The 16623-nt window shown below is 50.5% G+C and overlaps 2 protein-coding genes across 3 annotated transcripts in view; one reads left to right on the plus strand and one right to left on the minus strand.

Annotated features, from left to right (window-relative positions):
• Window positions 1–153: 153 nt before the first annotated feature.
• LETMD1 (LETM1 domain containing 1) lies at window positions 154–8455 on the minus strand. 2 transcript variants are annotated; one of them, XM_019481077.2, is made up of 9 exons: window positions 8303–8447; window positions 8021–8160; window positions 6708–6823; window positions 6225–6307; window positions 4715–4901; window positions 3007–3108; window positions 2438–2590; window positions 1903–1999; window positions 154–1521 (listed from the first exon to the last, which is right to left on the minus strand). In XM_019481077.2, exons 1-9 carry the CDS (start codon window positions 8392–8394, stop codon window positions 1451–1453), a joined length of 1041 nt encoding a protein of 346 aa, XP_019336622.2. In that variant the 5' UTR covers window positions 8395–8447; the 3' UTR covers window positions 154–1450. The 2 variants fall into 2 exon arrangements, with proteins under 2 accessions (XP_019336622.2, XP_019336623.1); XM_019481078.2 differs by lacking the exons at window positions 154–1521; window positions 1903–1999 and adding an exon at window positions 2020–2186 and having other exon boundaries at window positions 8303–8455.
• A 4834-nt stretch (window positions 8456–13289) lies between these two features.
• SLC11A2 (solute carrier family 11 member 2) overlaps window positions 13290–16623 on the plus strand; it is a 29852-nt gene continuing 26518 nt past the window's right edge. The window contains exon 1 of the mRNA XM_014606918.3: window positions 13290–13391. Within this exon, the coding sequence (XP_014462404.2) occupies window positions 13385–13391 (7 nt within the window). The 5' untranslated portion in view covers window positions 13290–13384. The remainder of the gene's footprint in view (window positions 13392–16623) is intronic.

A 16623-nucleotide genomic window follows, 5' to 3' on the forward strand; every position in this document is an offset into this window, starting at 1 on the left:
GCTACAGGTTAGTTGTACCCTAGGCTTCCTGTGGCACCATTGCATTGTTGTTCTAAATGGACCAGGAGCTGCATTCTCAGGAGCCCCGAATCGCAATGCCAGAGACCAGGGGTATGCCATGCAGGATCTGGCTGGACAAACACAAGACACCTCTGGAATTGTTCCCTTTAATCAAACACAGAACCACAGATGTAAGAATACTTACTGGAAAGACAGTCTGTTCATGCATTTTTACTGCAATAAATAATGTGACTTGTAAGCCACTAGAAAGTTAAAAGGTTTGGTTTATAATCCCTTAGTTGCATCCTCTGCAAGGGACAGTAAAGTACACAAAGAAGAAGCCTTCACTGATCACCCTTCTAGCCTCCTCTGATGTTAAGCAGAAAGTTCAGGGCCAAAAATCACAAAACTGGGACCCTGTCCTGAACAGAGCAGGTCAGTGCTGTTTGGTGTTCCCGTTTATGGCAGCAAAGGTGCAGCCTGCACTTTAAGGCCCAGTGATATCTATACAAAGCAGGACTCGGCCTCCTATGTTCACTGGGAACTCCAGAACCAAGCCCCATTACAGAGCTTCCCAAACTCAAAGCTGTTACTGTGTCCCTAAGCAGTCTGTCTTGTTTCCAGCAGGAAGCCAAGGGAGAGAAAACAAATGGCAATTTAAGCCACAATAAGATTTCAAAGGAACAGAGAAGTAAAAAAAAAAAAACAAACACAACAAAACCCACAACTGAACAGAGATCTGGATCTGAACATTAAGACATCACTGGCCCATGTGTAAAGTCACAAGCTATGGTGCCCCTCTTCCCCTCCCCTTCAACAACATTTCTTTACACCTAAAAGTTTCAGCAACTCAAAATAAACTAAGCTTTGTTTCCTGTAAGGAGCACTGCCCTGGACAGGAGCAGCAGTGAACCTGTTAATAAGATATCAGTCTAAAGTTTGTGCGTGCAAGAGAGATTTGCTTTCTCCCTTGGAAAGGGCTCTTCGCTTAAACTGCTGTGGCTTGAGGGGCAACAGCAGCACAGCCAGTCCTTTCTGACTGTTGCAAGGACGCAACCAGCTTTCCAATACCATGAAAGGTGTGGATGGGTGCAGTCCTGAACCACAGACTGCATCAGCCCTGTGAGGGCTGCCTCCAAGCACTGCCAAGACAGGCAAACGCAAGCCCCTGGGAGCCAGAGTAGATTCCTGCCCCTCAGGGGCTCAAGTGCATCAGGAAAGGTGATCAAAGAGCTCATCTCTGGCACAGGAGGAAAGACATAGCTCCCATGGACATGTCATTTAGAGTTGGATTTCCAGGCCTGGAGGGAAGCAAGAGATTTCTTGCTAGCTCCAGGCTGCTGATCTGCACTGCAAACCCTTCAAGTCCATCACAGCCGACGGCACTGGCAATGAGCTGAGATGGGAAGCTAGTGCTAGTTCGAGAGCAGCCGCCCAGGACAACCATCACTCACTCCTTGGCTGCCTGGTAGTTGGTGGACAGCAGGACCATGCTGTGGGCCAGCAGTGAGGCCTCCGAATCTGAAAGCATAAAGGAACCCTCAGGCTCCAGTGCTGGGAACCAGGTCTGCAGCATTTACAAGGGCAGGCCCCATTTGTCCCAGCCATGGTACAAGCAGTAGCAGGTGATGACTCGGGTAACCACATTTTATCCACTAATTTAACAAGGGCTCCTGAAACAGCTGCTGTTACAGCAAATGCTTGCTGACAGTGCAGGCAGTTCAGTACCCCCTGAAGCATGCTCTGGGACCATACTGCCCTCTGATGTGTAACAGCACTGTTGCTCTTCCATCTCCCAAATGCTTGCATCTCTGATGCGATGCCCAAGACCAGCCTGGCCAGATGGGCATCACGTGTAAGGAACGGACAGCCGAAAAGGAAGAGGAGCGCAGGCAACTTTACCTTTCAGCGTGCAGGACAGCTTCAGCCACTGGTCCAGCCATTCTCTGCATTCTGCCGGGCTGAGGCGGGTGGAGTTCAGGCCACGGACATAACAGGCCTAATATCCGTACAGGGACAGTCAGGCAGGCAGATAGGACCTGCTGATTCTCCCCTTGCCCCCAACCTGAAGATCTGCCTCAGCTCCTTGTGCATCTCTGAGCAATTTAAAGACTCAGAAACCCACTTCCCTACCTTCCATCCAGCACTGGCTGAGAGGCAGGACAAAGCCCCATCTTGTGATCCCACTGAAATCAAGCAAAGAGTCTGCTGGGATTTGAACCCCAGAGGGATTACTGAGTGACTTCAGAGTGGAGAACCTGTGACCTATTCATCCCACGGGACATAAATTCTATCAGGGAAGGCAAGTGCCACTTTGGATTCTGCTAAAGACCAAGAGAAAGGAGAGGGTAGCGTGTTCCCACCCATGGGATTTGGGGAGCCTCTCACACTGGCTGAGCCACAGAACAGAGCTTAGGAAGGTGGGAGCTGTCCTCACCCTGTTCACTTCCTCATCAGAGAGCTCCTTCACTCCCAGCTTCAGCATGGCCCGGTCTAGGTGCTGGATCTCCTGCACGTGATTCTGCAGCCGGTACCTCAGGAAAATGGTCGGCAAGTGAGGCGTCAGGAACAGGACGCGGCTCAAGGCTTTCTGAGACAAAAGTGTGAAAAAGAGGGCAGCTGAGATGGTGTGGATGTCTTGAGCAAACCCACGCTACCCAGGGAAGAGCATGGGAGGAGGGGCAGAGCCAAGGGCAGTCTAGGAGCTGATCTAGACTCTCAGAGACAACTGTCTAGGGCAGCTTCAAGCCCAGAGACGATATGAGCAGCTGCCAATGGCGTCTTGTCCGACCAGCCCTTGCAGGGTGCAGGGACAGGCACACAAACAAGGTACAAAGTAGTGAGAGTGGGACTTCCCAGCTTTGGCAGTAATAGCCCATGCATACACTCTTACCCTGGAGTTAAATGAAAAGTGTAAACCTGCAGCTTACCCCCTTTACTAGACTACTGAAATGCTGCTGCTCCCTTAGCTAACAGCTCAGCCCCCCTGCAGGGTGAGGTGCTTACCACCTGCCAGATGCGCAGCCTGTTCAAGCCGAGGGGATGTCCTGAGAACAAACTTCTCACAGCGTGAAGCTCAGCCACTCCTGGATGGGAACCTTGCTGCACCTGAAAGAGCCCAGTGTTCCTGCTGTATATCAGAGTCCTCTATGCTTCCCGTGGATAGAAGAGCAGCCTGACCCACATGCTGGGGATGTAGCAGGGCATCCTGGAAATCTAACCTGGCCCAGACCTGGCTTTGTTTTCTCAGCGTTTCTAAGGCCAGCCCCCAAAGTATAGCTGCACTACTCTCATCCCATGACAAAGCAGAAATTCGTAGGTCTGGCTGAAATCACCTTGAACCAGCAAGTCCAAGAAATTGTCCACCACTCCCTTCACATTCTCCCCTCCATAAATCAGTGCAAACTGGGTCTCTTGGTGAAGCATGGTTGTGGCAAGGAAGCTTCTCTTGGGGAAATTTCACCTCCAAAACTCTTGTCTTCCAGCAAAGGTGCAGTCTCTTGGGGCTTTTGGATTTTCCTCTACTGAGTTCCGAGTACAGGGTGTTTTGGAAGATTAGAACAAGAAATATCGAGCAGAATTTCAGTCTGACCTGGCCAGCAACTGAAACAGGCAGCTTGGAAAACAAGATATGAGACACCCTTGTCTTGAAGAGGATTTGGTTTGTTTCCAAAGTAAAGGTCATAGAGAATTAAGACAAATGTGGCCTCCATCCCTGTCAAAATCCAAGCTGGACACCTAGGACAAGGAAGCAGGACATTTCAGATGCTTCATGCGCCTCTGGGCCAACATCTGCCATGACTCAGGCCACAGACAGACCTAACAATTCTGTACTGGCACTGATAATGTAATCTCTTATGATACAAGCTGCTACATCTGCTGTCTTCTGTAGAGACATAGGTGTACCAAACCCATGGTAACTTTTTAAACTCTGGGTTATTTACCATATTTTCTCAAATCCAAGATGAGATTTTCCGCCCCCCATTCAACAAGGGAGAAGTATCATCTTGCATTCAAGCACTTGCCATGGGCAGGTGGCTGTTGTGGCTCTGGGCCTGTAGCCAGAGCTGGAGCCAGCCACAGCCACTGCCTGGCCAGGGTCAGGACCAGGGTGCCACCACAGTTGCTGCCTGGCTCAGGCCAGGGTAGAAGCTGTCACTGATGCCAGAACCACCAGGGAGGGTAAGTGGCAATGGTGCAGGAGTGGAAGGGGTGGGGGTCAGGCTGCTTGCCCACTCACTCTTCTGCTTGCCCTCTTGCTGCTGCTTTCCCTGCCGCAGCGGTGGGGGGATAAATTCAAGACAATCCTCCAATAATTAGATTCTACATATGGGAAATTACAGAAAAATTATGATCTGTTATGTATAAAATCTAATTATTGGGAGGGTATCTTGAATTCAAAGTTGTGTTGGTTCCAAGTAAATATGATACGTTGCTTTACATTCACTTATGCTACCATCGAAACCTGCAGAAGTAAGTTACATCATTGCTGATGTGAACACCTGTATGGCAGCTCCTTTTTTAAAAGAAGTTGCAAGTTAGGTCTCTGCAGCTTTGCAGTGATCCCAGTGGAGTAGATCAAGCAACACTCCAGTGACTGAGCTTGGGTAGGCACAGCCAAGCCAGGTCAGGGATCACTAGCAGCTGTCAGTGCAGGCTGCAAGCCCACCTGAGAAGCTGGGTCAGGCCAGATCCTGAAGTTTCCCTCCCTTACCTTGGTGCACAGCCTTTGCATCGGGTCCCGGATCTGCTGGTCAGCAACAAACTGGGTGGCCCGGGCCAAACCATCGATGATGTCTGGGTATGCCTCTCTCCGCATGCCATGGTAAATGTTCAGAAACTCAACCTGCTGCTTTGGTGTCCAGAAGTAATGGATCAGCAATTGTCTTGGGAAAAGGTAGCTTAGAGAGAAAGCGAGTGGAGCAACTGTTGGAAGGGTGCAAGGCAGAATGACTGAAAACAGGCAAAAATCCAAGAACTCCAATTCAGCAAGGATGGTGCCATATAGGGAAATGAGCAGCAACCACTCTGGGATCTGCTGTGTGGTGGGGAACAAGGACTTGATCTCCAGTCCCTTGCTCTGCAAAACTGCAAGGGCTACTGCTTGAGCCAACTGGCCCTTGACCTGGCAAAGACCCTTTTGGCCCATTTGGAAGCAACATACATGGGCTTTGGCAGGCCTGTCTAGACAGCTTCAGCTGTGACCTCAGGTCAGGAGTATGTGGATAGAAAGGCCCTCAGAAGTCTGATGACAGTTGTGTTAAAAAAGAGAGATGCACTGAAAAGTAGCCCTATCCTCACAGAAATAGAAGGCAGACAGTCTATCAGGCACTTGAGTGTATTTAATCAAAAGAGCCCAGCAGAGTCTCCACATACAGCTGGGACAAGAGCAAGGAGGTGGGAGAACTGGGTAACGAACAGCACTTGCAGAGTGGAGGGAGGACAGCTGGAAAGGGAGTCAGGAAGTCTGGACCCTTGCAAGGAGTCCAAGAGAACTCGTTCTTGATGGCAAATCTACTTAGACGTGACGGCGAGCATCACAAATGCCAACATGGTCTGCAGTGTTCATCAGGTTACAATGAAAGACATAGGCATGGGGCAGGGATTTTAAGAATCCTCAGGCAAAAATAAACCTGTCTGATTTGTTAATACATATTTATTTTTGCTGCAAGGGGACACTGAAAACACGTAACCCTGCATAGTTGTATGTAGTGAGCAGAGACCATCCCGAGAGATGCAAGGGGTCTCCTGTGGAGGAGAACCTAGGGATGGAAACTTAATATGCACAGGAGGAGGGAAAAAATCAATTTGATAGAAAATTTCAGATCCCAGCTAATGTCTGGTGCCCAGACAATGACAGATAGACAGGAAACAGGCTGCCCTTCCTTTCTGTGTTTGCTCAATTTAGACAAGCAACTGAACAACTCAAGTGGGGTGAAAAATTATCTGACTGGGAAACTATAGTTTGACTGAATACAAGTGTTGCTTTAATGGCTGCAAAAATAGTCTCTGGAGGAACAAAGACAGCTGTTCTGTAGCAACCCCCCCTCATTGGGCTGCCAAGAATAGCACAAGCGTCATCTGAGAAACAGAAAAAGAAACGCCAAGAGAGGGCACGAGTCAGCTCCAGTTCCTAATGACTACAATCCTCATTTGAGCCTCTATTCAGGACAAGGCCCTGGCCCTAGCATGGTTGGGGGGAAGGTTGGGAAGGATGTACTTACATCAGCACCAAGACGAAGTAGTTGGCAAAAGGTGGAAGGGAGAGCAGTGATACTGGAATGGCCTTGATCAGATCCCTGCGAAACTGCACAAGAAGTAAAACAACGATTAGCAGCCGGCAAGCAAGTGAAACCCAAGTGGCAGTTGGGGATGGGGCAGGGAAGAGATGGCCTCCAACCCACCACCTTCTCTCTAACCCTGCTCTCAGTGAGAAATGCTCAGTAACAGGCCCAGGAGTGTTATACACCAGATCCAGCTACCAGGCTGCCTTGGGTTAAACAGTCAGCTGACCCACTCATAAACCAAAATGCCGTCTGGGGGCGGTGGGCAGCAGAGATCCTAGAACAGGGAACTCCCTTGACTGAAGCACGTGTGATGAGGATGAGTTTGCCCATCGGGCTTGGAGAATTCAGTCAAAACAACTGACTCTTGGAGAAATTCAGCACAACTTACAGATACTGAAGAACCTCAGAAGCTGGGCCCACCTGTCTCAGTCTCTCCATGTCTCTGTAGGGAAGCTGCTGAAAACTGATCCCCTGATGGGCCATGTTAATCTTTATTTTTCTGATTTCTTTTGCCTCCAAAAACAATGCCTTAAATCCTGTGCAGAATATAAAGAGAACCTTCAAGCCTTGTGCTGAGCACAGCCCCATCCAGCTCAAGCAAAAAAAAAAAAGCCCCTTTGCAAACTTTTACCTCCCCTTTAGTTTGCCTGCTGACAGCAGTGTGTGACAGTATAATGGGATGCATCATGCATGGTTTCATACATGCCACAATTGACAGTTGTGTGAGAGGCGAGATGGAGAAGTGGAATCAGCATCTAACCCAGTCCATCAAAAGCAGCAGCCAGAATGTGAGAGGGAGTTGGTGAGGAAGCCAAAAGCTTTAGGTTGCAGATGTACTCTGAATCATCAAAATGTCGTACAGAGAGGAAGGCAAGAGGTTTTTCATCTCCTTTCCTCCCCCTCCCCTCTTCAGAGGTAAGGACTACTTCTCCCGGTGACTTTGCAAACTCTGACTTCAGCCAAGACAAGAACTGCCAGAGCAGATCGGCGCAACAGTCAGTGAAACCTGAGCGCCTGGTTTGTAACGGGCTGGCAATGTTTCAGAATAACCGTGTTAAAAGACTGAAGAAACTCTCCTTTGTAGGACACACTGCAGCAGTGGTCTCAGCCTTTTCTTTTTTTTTTTTAACAAGTGGGCCAAACCTTCAAACCAGAAACGAGCCAAGGGCCACGTGGACAAGCATAGCTCTACCCTGCGTTAATACATTAAGTAATATCAGAAAGGGAAATGTCATACTTTGAGGCTCATCAATACAAAGTAAGAAGTTCAGTATTCTGTAGCGTTATTTAATTTTTTTTTCAACTAATTAACTAGTGCCTTGCGCAGCGGCAGGGATTGAGGCTGATGATTGGCCTGTAACGAGCCGACTGGTTTCCAGGTTCTTAGCGCTGATGGGGGATTGCTGGGGCTCAGGCCCGTGGGAGGGGAGGACACTGCCCAGCGGACAGTGCCATCCCTTACCTCAGCTCCCCATGCTTTCCCGCTACCCGACCAGCGTCTCCTGAAGGAAGAGCTGCGTGCTTTGAGGAGCGGGGGAAGCGGCACCATGCTCTGCTGCACAGCACGGGGGTTTGCTCAGAAATAACTTACTGCTGTTGTCTAGTGCTCATCAGCACGTCCGCGCAACGCCAGAGCCCGGCACCTGAGCGCGGGGGTCGAAGGCGCGTTCGTTCACGCGCCTCGGATACCGGGGCAAGTAGGCTGCACCCGTGTTGGTGTAAGGGGCACCTACCTCGGTGGGACGTGGCGTAGAGCAGGTAGAAGCGGGGGAAGCGCCTCTCCAGGAACCGCTCGTACCGGCCGCTGGCGCGCTTCACGGAGCTGAGCAGGGCGCTGAGGAGCGGCCGCGGGTCGGGCTTGGAGGACAGCGGCCTGCGGCAGAAGGGGACTTGCAGACAACCCGCCCCGCCCCCGCCCCCACCCCGGGGTGACGGGCCGGGCCGTTGCGGGGGGATGGAAACGGCCATAACGGCCGCTGAGGGAAGCGGAGGGGGGAGCTGGGGGCTCGGCTCACCTCACCGCCCCGCGGCCGGGCAGCCAGGCGGGCCCCGCCCGCGGTAACAAGCGCAAAGCGCCCCAGCAACCGCTCAGCCTGGGCAGCGCCATCTTGGGCCGCCGCGAGGCCAAAGGGCAAAGGGCAGCGCCGGACTCGAGGATTGGTTGGAAATGGCGGCGCCTTCCCCACGCCTCACCCCACTTCCTGGCACGTGACCATAGGCGGAAGTGGCGCGGAGCGGAGAGAGGGACGGTTTTCCCCGCCCCTTCCTGGCACGTGACCGCAGGCGGAAGTAGGGCGAGGCGGGCACGTGGGCTCGGCACGCGAGCGCTCTGACCGGTTATCATCCCTCAGGACCTTTACACGCCGCGGCCTTTGGCTTCGGGGCGCAGCGGCCGTCACGTCCGCGCGGGCTTCGGGCCTGGCGACCTGCGGAGCTGCACGAGCTCCTCCGGGGGGAGGAGTTGCCTCCTTCTGCCCTCCTGCCCCGCGCGTCGCTTCTGGGACAGGCCCCGCTGTGTGTCAGGCCGGCTGCCCCCAGGCGCCCTCCCTTAACCCCGGGGCTTCAGTCAAGTAGAGCCCAGTTGTTAGGGGACTCCCCACTCCCGTCCCTGGAAGGGTCCATATTGTACGTGAAGAAAATAGGTTCTTTGGGTAGATGTGATACTTAAACCAGCTATGTAGTTGGGGGAAAAAGGTCTTTGCAAGCTTTTGGGCACAAACGCCCTTCTTCAGGCATTGGAGACTTGCTGTTATAAAGAAGAAAATACAACATTTCGGTCCTCCCACAACTAAAATATGCGCTGCAGGTGGAGGACAGAAGAGACTGAAACATGCGCCGTTCCCTGAGCTCCGCGCGGGCAGAGGAGTGGCGAGGTGCCATGGGCCTCTGTGATCCCAACAGGCTGCCGGGGAAGGCAGTGAACAGGTCAGGTAAACCAGGTTCCCTGGTTCAGAGGGGAAAAATCCTACTTGGCCTGAATTCTGGTGAGCAGGTTCACCCTAAATATGAGCAAAACTCATCCAGTGCTACCAGGGCAGATTCTCTACCTCAGAGTTTCCCAAACCTTTTCTATTATGTACCCCCTTTCCAGATTAACCAGCTGCCTGCATGCCCCTACCAGCATACGGTTTATATTTTAACCCCTTAAGTGCCAATTATAATGAAAATTAAATTGCTATTAAACAATTTCTCCTGTGTACCCCCTCACGCAGAGATGCTTTGTATACCCACAGGGGTACACGTACCTCAGAGCAGGGGTTCCCAAACTATCTCTTCTGAGCAGGGTCCTGCCCAGTTTTGTATCTGGTCTCCAATTCCAGTGTCTTATTTCAGAGCAAGGTGAAGTGGGGGTGAGGGGTGGAAACTGAGAAGCCCGATCTGGAAACATACAACATTGGCTTGTTCTACTTGGCTTCTTCCTTTGTTACAGGGGCTAAATTTCTATCCCAGCTTTTACCCTGTAGTAGTCTATCACGCTGAGTAGCAACTTGCCTATCACTGAGTGAAAGAAGGGAGAAAGAGCCTGTCCAATATGGTGGCTTTCTACCCAGTGTCTTTAGACAGCCAAAGAGCTGCTGCACAGCAGTGTGAGCCCAAGTAATCCTGGATAGCTGCGGTCCTGGACCCACAGCTTCTAGGCTATACGTTGCCCACAGGACCCTCCAACATTGCTCGTGACCACAGGATATTAAAAAGCTTAGACTGATGTTGGCAAGGAGAGACAAGGCTGCTGTTATCCACAGGGAGTTGCTTGTCCAGCATGAGTGGTTGTAGGCCAGCTGAGACTGGGGACCATTCCTCCGTGGTATCCATGAAAAGGCTGAGATGGTAGCGTGGTTGCACTCTAATCATCCCTTGCCCTGTTCCCCTGTACCTCTCAAGGGTAGCACATTCAGCTCTTTGCTTATCAGAAGAAACGCACAGAAGCTTGTCGGTTGTATCAGTAGCCTCCAGGTCATCAATTGTTCACATCCCACTTCATGAGGTTTCCTGGTTGGCACTGACCAGCGATACTTGGTGCTGTATTTCTCCAGCTGATGGAACAGATGACTGACATCTTATCAGTGCTGCACGTACCTCAAAAATGTGCAGCCATGCCAGTTTTGGCTGTAATCTGTTTGAAAAATGGTCCCTTTGAAGCAAAGTCCAGCGTGTCACATGCATTAATTGCCTGGGTGGTACTTGAGGTTTTACCAAATGACTTTTTAATTTAGTATCCTTGACTACTAGCATTTGTTTGGAGGTGAATATAACTCACTGTACCCAAGATCAGATAGTTACCTGTATCGGGAGAATGCCCTTGATCAAAGTTTCTCATCTCCAATTAATTCCCTGCTAATAACCACCTTGTCAGGTCATCAATTACTGTAGCACAGAGATAGACTCAATTATGCTTGGGAGAATATTCTTGTTAACTTCTCAAGCCTCTTTCAAGTAGCTCTGCCCTATGCCAGCCAGTCCAAGGCAAGTGTGAAGTACCCTTATCTTATTGGGTGGAGGCACTTGTTATATAGAGAGGGGAGAGCAGGCTGTGCTGTTCTCTCCTGGGAATTGCAAGCTAAGAGTCTGCCCGGTTCACAAAATGACTAACAAACAGTCCATAAACCAGAGCCCTCCGGCCTGCGAAATGGGTAAGTAATGCAACACGAGGAAGAGCTAGAGGGTCCATTTCCTTCGGTTGTAGGAGGCCTTGCCAAACTATGGAATCATCTGAGTGTGGAGCACTTTGTTGTTCAACTAAGAATAAATCTCTTGGGGGGTCGTCGTCCCCCAGCTCCATTCTACTCGCTATTCAGGGATCGGCTCTAGGGAAGTGCCTTTGCTTAGATGTCTAATGAAGCTACTGGCTGTTCTTCCAAATTATCCTTTCTAAACCTTTTTGGAGGTTTTGAAATAAATCTGCATGTTTCATAACATAAACCTGGGGGGATCAGGAAGAAACTCCCTGGGTGAAAGCTAGTACTTAGCTACTTGGATTTTCTTTACCTTTCCTCTGAAGCATCAGTGTTGGCTACTGTTGGAGATAGGACACTATCTGTCTAGATAAACCTTGGCCTTGATCCAGCCTTGTCAATCCTGTTCCTAGCTCTTCTAACAGGGTGATATTGTCATACTCCTGCTGAGAGGGGAGAGGTGGGGTGTTTGTGCAATTTTAATCCCCAAACTGAAATGTATAACTATTGCTTTTACCAGAAGCAAAGAGCCCCACAGATTTGCTGCCCTCTTACCTTTGCTGGATTCAGTAATTTTGCTCCCCTGATAATATCTTGGGTTATTATTTGTGCTCTCATGCATTTAAGCAGAAGGGAATAAGCATTGCAACACTTGTCTGATTGGGAAAAAGGTAGAGCTTCAAAAAGGAATGTGAATTTTGTTCTATCCAAATTTCAGCAAAGATTTAAAAGCCATTGATTGGTCCTGTTGCCTTTTCTGTATGCCTGTCCTGTTCCAGAGAGACAAGCAAGTATCTGTTAGAGATACTTATGGGATCACATCTCGGTATTTCTTATGTCAGCTGCCAAGATTCTGCCTCCTTTTATTTTCTCAGTCTCTCTGCCTAGTCTTCTCCATGTCGGGGATCAGATTGTGTGTAATGGCAGGTCTTTCTTGGTACGTTATGATAACATCACCAGGGAGAGATGCCATTCCCAGTCCTGCTCCGTCTCCAAATTACTTCACACATGGAACAATTCTGCTTGATAGGTTTCAGAAAATTAATTTCAGAAAATGGCTTAATTTTCTTTTTTTTTAAATCGCACTGACTACAGAGATAACAACAGAGCTCTGAGGGAAACAGTATTTCTCTCCCACAGAACATTTCGCATTAAAAAAAAATCCACCAGAATGTTTCTATTGCTCAAAATATCAGCTTTAAAATATATATCTCTTCTAAATCCAAACCAAAGTTAGATACATGTTTATGCAAAGACAACAAATTCTGTTTGGGAAGAATTACAGTGGATTTTTACTTCTTATTATGAAATAACCAAAATGGATAGTAATGATAGTAGTGGTATGGGAGTGATGTTGCCATGATGGTGCAGAAAATATGCAAGGGAAGGATTTTGATGGTTTTGATATCTGTTATTCGACCAACTGCACTTTGGGATAGACTGGTATGCCCTCACCTGACCTAAAGAAGAATGCCCTGCATGCAAAAGCTTGTCTAAGTCTGCCCCAACCATGTAGTTGGTTCAGTAAAAGCCCTGATATGAAGTGAACTTCAGCCCATGCAAGTTGTGCAGTTTTCCTTTCAAGGGTGGTGCTGGGTGCAACACAATTTTAGCAGTTTGGTGTGAAAACACGATTCACGAGATAAGCTCAGAGTTTTCATATAGGGATCTATAAAACATTGTGACCTGTCGTGGTCTTCCTGAGTTCTTGGCAACAGAGGAATTGCTCTACTGCTTTTTCTGTAGTCAAAAACAAGTGAAATCTCAGAGCTGGAGGGTTGTTGGTTGCAGCCGTGTAGGTCTAAGGCAGGGGAGGGCCAAATGCAGCCCGCCAGGCCATTCTACCCAGCCCGCGGGGCCCCTAAAAAATTTAAGAAAATTAATATTTAATTGCCCCTGGCTTCCTGTCATGCGGCCCTCGATGGCTTGCCAAAACTCAGCAAGCGGCCCTCCCCCCAAAATAATTGCCCGTCCCTGGTCTAAGGACATAGGCAGGCTAGGTTCTTTGGGTAGATGTGATATCTTTTATTAAACCAACTAAAATAGTTGGGGGAAAAAGGTCTTTGCAAGCATTTTAGGCACAAATGTCCTTTTTCAGGCAATCTCCCTATGCCTGAAAAAGGGTGTTTGTGTCTGAAAGCTTGGAACGACCATTTTTTCCCAACTATTTGGTTGTCCTAATAACGTAACCGACACCTCGGGCAGGAGCAAGGGGGGGGTTACGAGAGATTAACTCAACGGGGACGGCTTATCGACTCCCCGCAGGCAGGAGCTAGGGGCGCGACGGTCTCCCGCGCCCGGCTCCGGGCGGGCCACGTGCGGGGGGCGGGGCCCAGCCCGGCCGTGACCTCTGACGTCATCGAGCCGCGCCTGCGGCAGGCAGGAGCCGGGACATGGCGGCGCGGCGGCGCCGGCGGCTGAGGAATGGCCGGTGAGTGCGGCGGTGACGTGGCGCTCGGGGGTTGGCCCGCGCTCGTTTGGGGGAAGGGGCGTGCATCCCACCCCCAGCCGCGAGAACGGTGCCCGGGCCCCGAGTGGGGGGGGTAGGTGACGGGGCACCGCATCGTGCTGGCAGGGATCAGGGCGGGGAGTAGATTGCAGAGCAACGGATGGGGTGGACTGGAGGGGCGCTGCAGGGCTTACCTTGCATCACACCTGCCCGAGGAGTTGGCCCCCACTCGTCTAGTTAGATCCCCCAAAGTGGGGGACTTGGGGCCAGGTTTCCACGTGAGTGATTTAGGCCCGTGGTGAGCTGCCCCTGATCCGGGCGGGTCACTCCGGCACCTGCCGTAGAGCAGAAGAGGACGAAAGAGTCACTGGTCGAGGGCAAGAGGCCAGGGGTGGGAGGCGACTCGGCAGCCCGGCGAGCAGCGGGACCAGCCCCGCGGCAGTGTTTTCCAGCGAGCGGTCCCTGGACGCGGGTCAGGAAGTCACGATCCATCCTCTCATGCTGCTTTTCTCATGTCCACCCCCAGCCCGCTCCCTTCCCGGGGGGCCGCAGCAGCCCGAGGGCAGCGTTGCTCAGCTGCCTGCCCGCGGTCGCCTCCTAATTCTCGTTAAATAACGCCGATTACACTGTAAACCAAATAAAGCTATGAAGCGTGTTGAGCTGCGCTGTAACAGCCACGTGGCGCTGCTCCGCGGCCTGGCGGGTGGGTGCGAGGGGCACGTCGGGTCCTGTTGTGGCTGGGCCGGGACCCGAGGCAGCCACTACTAGGAAGCTCCGGCTGCTTGTGCTGTAAGGTGTTTCTGACCCTACAGCCGGTGAGTTTTAGCAAGATTTGGGAGGGGGGGATTTTTGGAGGGGTGGCTGTGCTCATAAAACAAAACGTGCTTCGCTTTGTCAGGGCAGGTGCTACGTAAATGCTTCAGAGCAAAGCTGCATGCGCTTTCTGGGGCATTAAAAATAAAGCAGCGTGTCATGCAGCGCTGTTTGAATGCTGGGGACGTGACGTGTCTCGGCTTGTCTTCTCTCTGAAACGGGGCTCATTTATTTAGCTTAGTGTTATCATCCCAGAGCCATACTTGACTGCCCCGGAGTCCAAACTCCAGTACTTGGGCTGGAAGATCTGTGCCACCAGCATGCTGGAAAAGCCTGCAAGGCATTGCTTTTCTTGCATTTGTTTGGCAGGCACAATGCAGCATAATGCCAGGCTTAGCCCAGCCAAGGTCAGCTAAACCTGCAGAAGGGTTGTATCTACATGGACTCTGACATCTAACCTTCAGCATTCATTAGTGATTGGGGGGGGTGGGGAGCAGTATAAGCCACGTTTTGAGGTGCAGTGTCCCTGCCGAGGTGCCCGCAGCATCCCACTACACTTTAGATGCTTGTTAAAAGGAAGCTACAATTGCAGAAGGTTTTAAACTATTCTATTCCCAAGTCATCTTTGTGGAAGGCAAAGTGATGCACCAATTTTCTTGTCTTCTTTTGTAAAAGAGCAGTGATCACAGGCTTCTTTGAAGTAAACCTGTAACCCTGCAATGAGTGGCACTCAACATGGGTCTGGGTGATGGGCCTGTTCCAACGCATACGGAGAGAGGCAGTGAAACAAGATATTTTTAGCTCTGAGCTTCAGTGTCTGCAGCTAGAACAGAAGGCTCTTAGTACATGTATTTATGTGCGTCACCACAGCGTATGGGAGCTTCCGCTCTGGGCTGGGACCTCATTGTGGTTGATGCCGTACACAGAGAAGAAACCAGAATTGTGGAGGCAGCTATAGACAGTAGACATCATGATGAATCTTAAAGCCTGCGTGTGTTTGGTTTGAATGGAGGGACAAACGAGAGACTTTTTCTTCTGGGGGATCTGTTTTTAAGAGAGATCAGGGAAGGAAGACAGTATTGGGTGGCAAAACGATCTAGATCTCTGTCTGTAATAATAAAGCGGTGACTGATGGAGTCTTGAATTCCAGCTTGAGGGAGGGGGGTTGATGATAAACCAGCTCAGGTAATGCCCTGTAACAAGTCGATAGCATTTGCACGTTGGAAGGTGACATTAGGCCAGCTCCAGGTAATCACTCTTCTGTAAGAGAAATGCAGCTTCCTAGCGTAGAGGGAGCCGGGTTCAATCCTAGTAAATGATTGCGTTGTGCTGCCTCATGCATTTCACCAGCTCCCTTATCTGCGATCATCAGACCAGGAGCTGCACAGATAATGGCAATCCACTTCTAGTGAAGAATGCTCTGCTAGCACAGCAGAAAAACTTCCCAGCCTGGCACACAGAGAGGGGAAAGAGCCAGGCTCTGGGGCAAAGAGCATCTTGTTCTACATTTGCACAGCCTGAGTTCTCAGGGCTGGATCCAGGCCCTCTTGCTCCAATAACAAATATGCCATAAGGAAGGGGAGGTTCATTTTAAAGCCAGTGGTGTAATTTGGCTCAACAGGTGATGAGTAGACAAAGGTAAAATAACCAAATTGCCTTCCTTAGGGTTCTGACAAGTCGGCCACACACCTGGCTGACGCCAGCTGAATAAAGGAAACCGTAATTACTCCTGTGCAGAGAGGTTTGCAGCCAGCTGAACCAAGGAAGCTCGGAGCAGCGGTCTGGGTCACAGTGGCTGCTCTCAGCTGTGATTCAGACCATATTCCTCCCTCATCTGGTAAATGGCCCTGTCTCATGACTGGCAAGCAGTAGTCAGCTTTTGACTCTGCCCAGGCCAGGGACACAGGGTAGACTCTCAATGTGAGCCTGGAGGAGGGACTCCCTGGGCTGGCGTGTGCTTTCTTCAGTAAAGGGTCGGGGAGGAGTGTAGAAGAATGACGCGTTGTTTGCTGCTGAGGGGTGGACTGTCTAGACAAAGGCAGTAGTGTCTTAGCCTTTTGGATTACAACAGCAACCATGGTCGTAAGGTATAACAATTCAAACAGGGATGAGCCTCTAGTATTACCGGTTGGAATTTGAAAGGTCAAGGAGGTTTGGACACAAGTTCCTGCTCCTTAAGCCCTTTAACAAGGCATTGTCTGGTAGGCCATTCTAAGCCTGACACAACTGGGAGTCTATTAGCCAGTTGCTCAAAAGAGGAGTCCTTCTTCATGTGAGCATTACCGGGTCTGAGTCCACCCTGGGAAGCTCTGCAGACTTTGTCTGTTTGTCTCATAAGCTTCCAAGTGGGTCTGGCTGGCCTTTGACTTAATTCCTGGTGGTGTGGCCTGGTGAGTGTGTG

Source organism: Alligator mississippiensis, chromosome 15, assembly GCF_030867095.1.
Source record: "Alligator mississippiensis isolate rAllMis1 chromosome 15, rAllMis1, whole genome shotgun sequence".
NCBI classification, from domain to species: domain Eukaryota; kingdom Metazoa; phylum Chordata; order Crocodylia; family Alligatoridae; genus Alligator; species Alligator mississippiensis.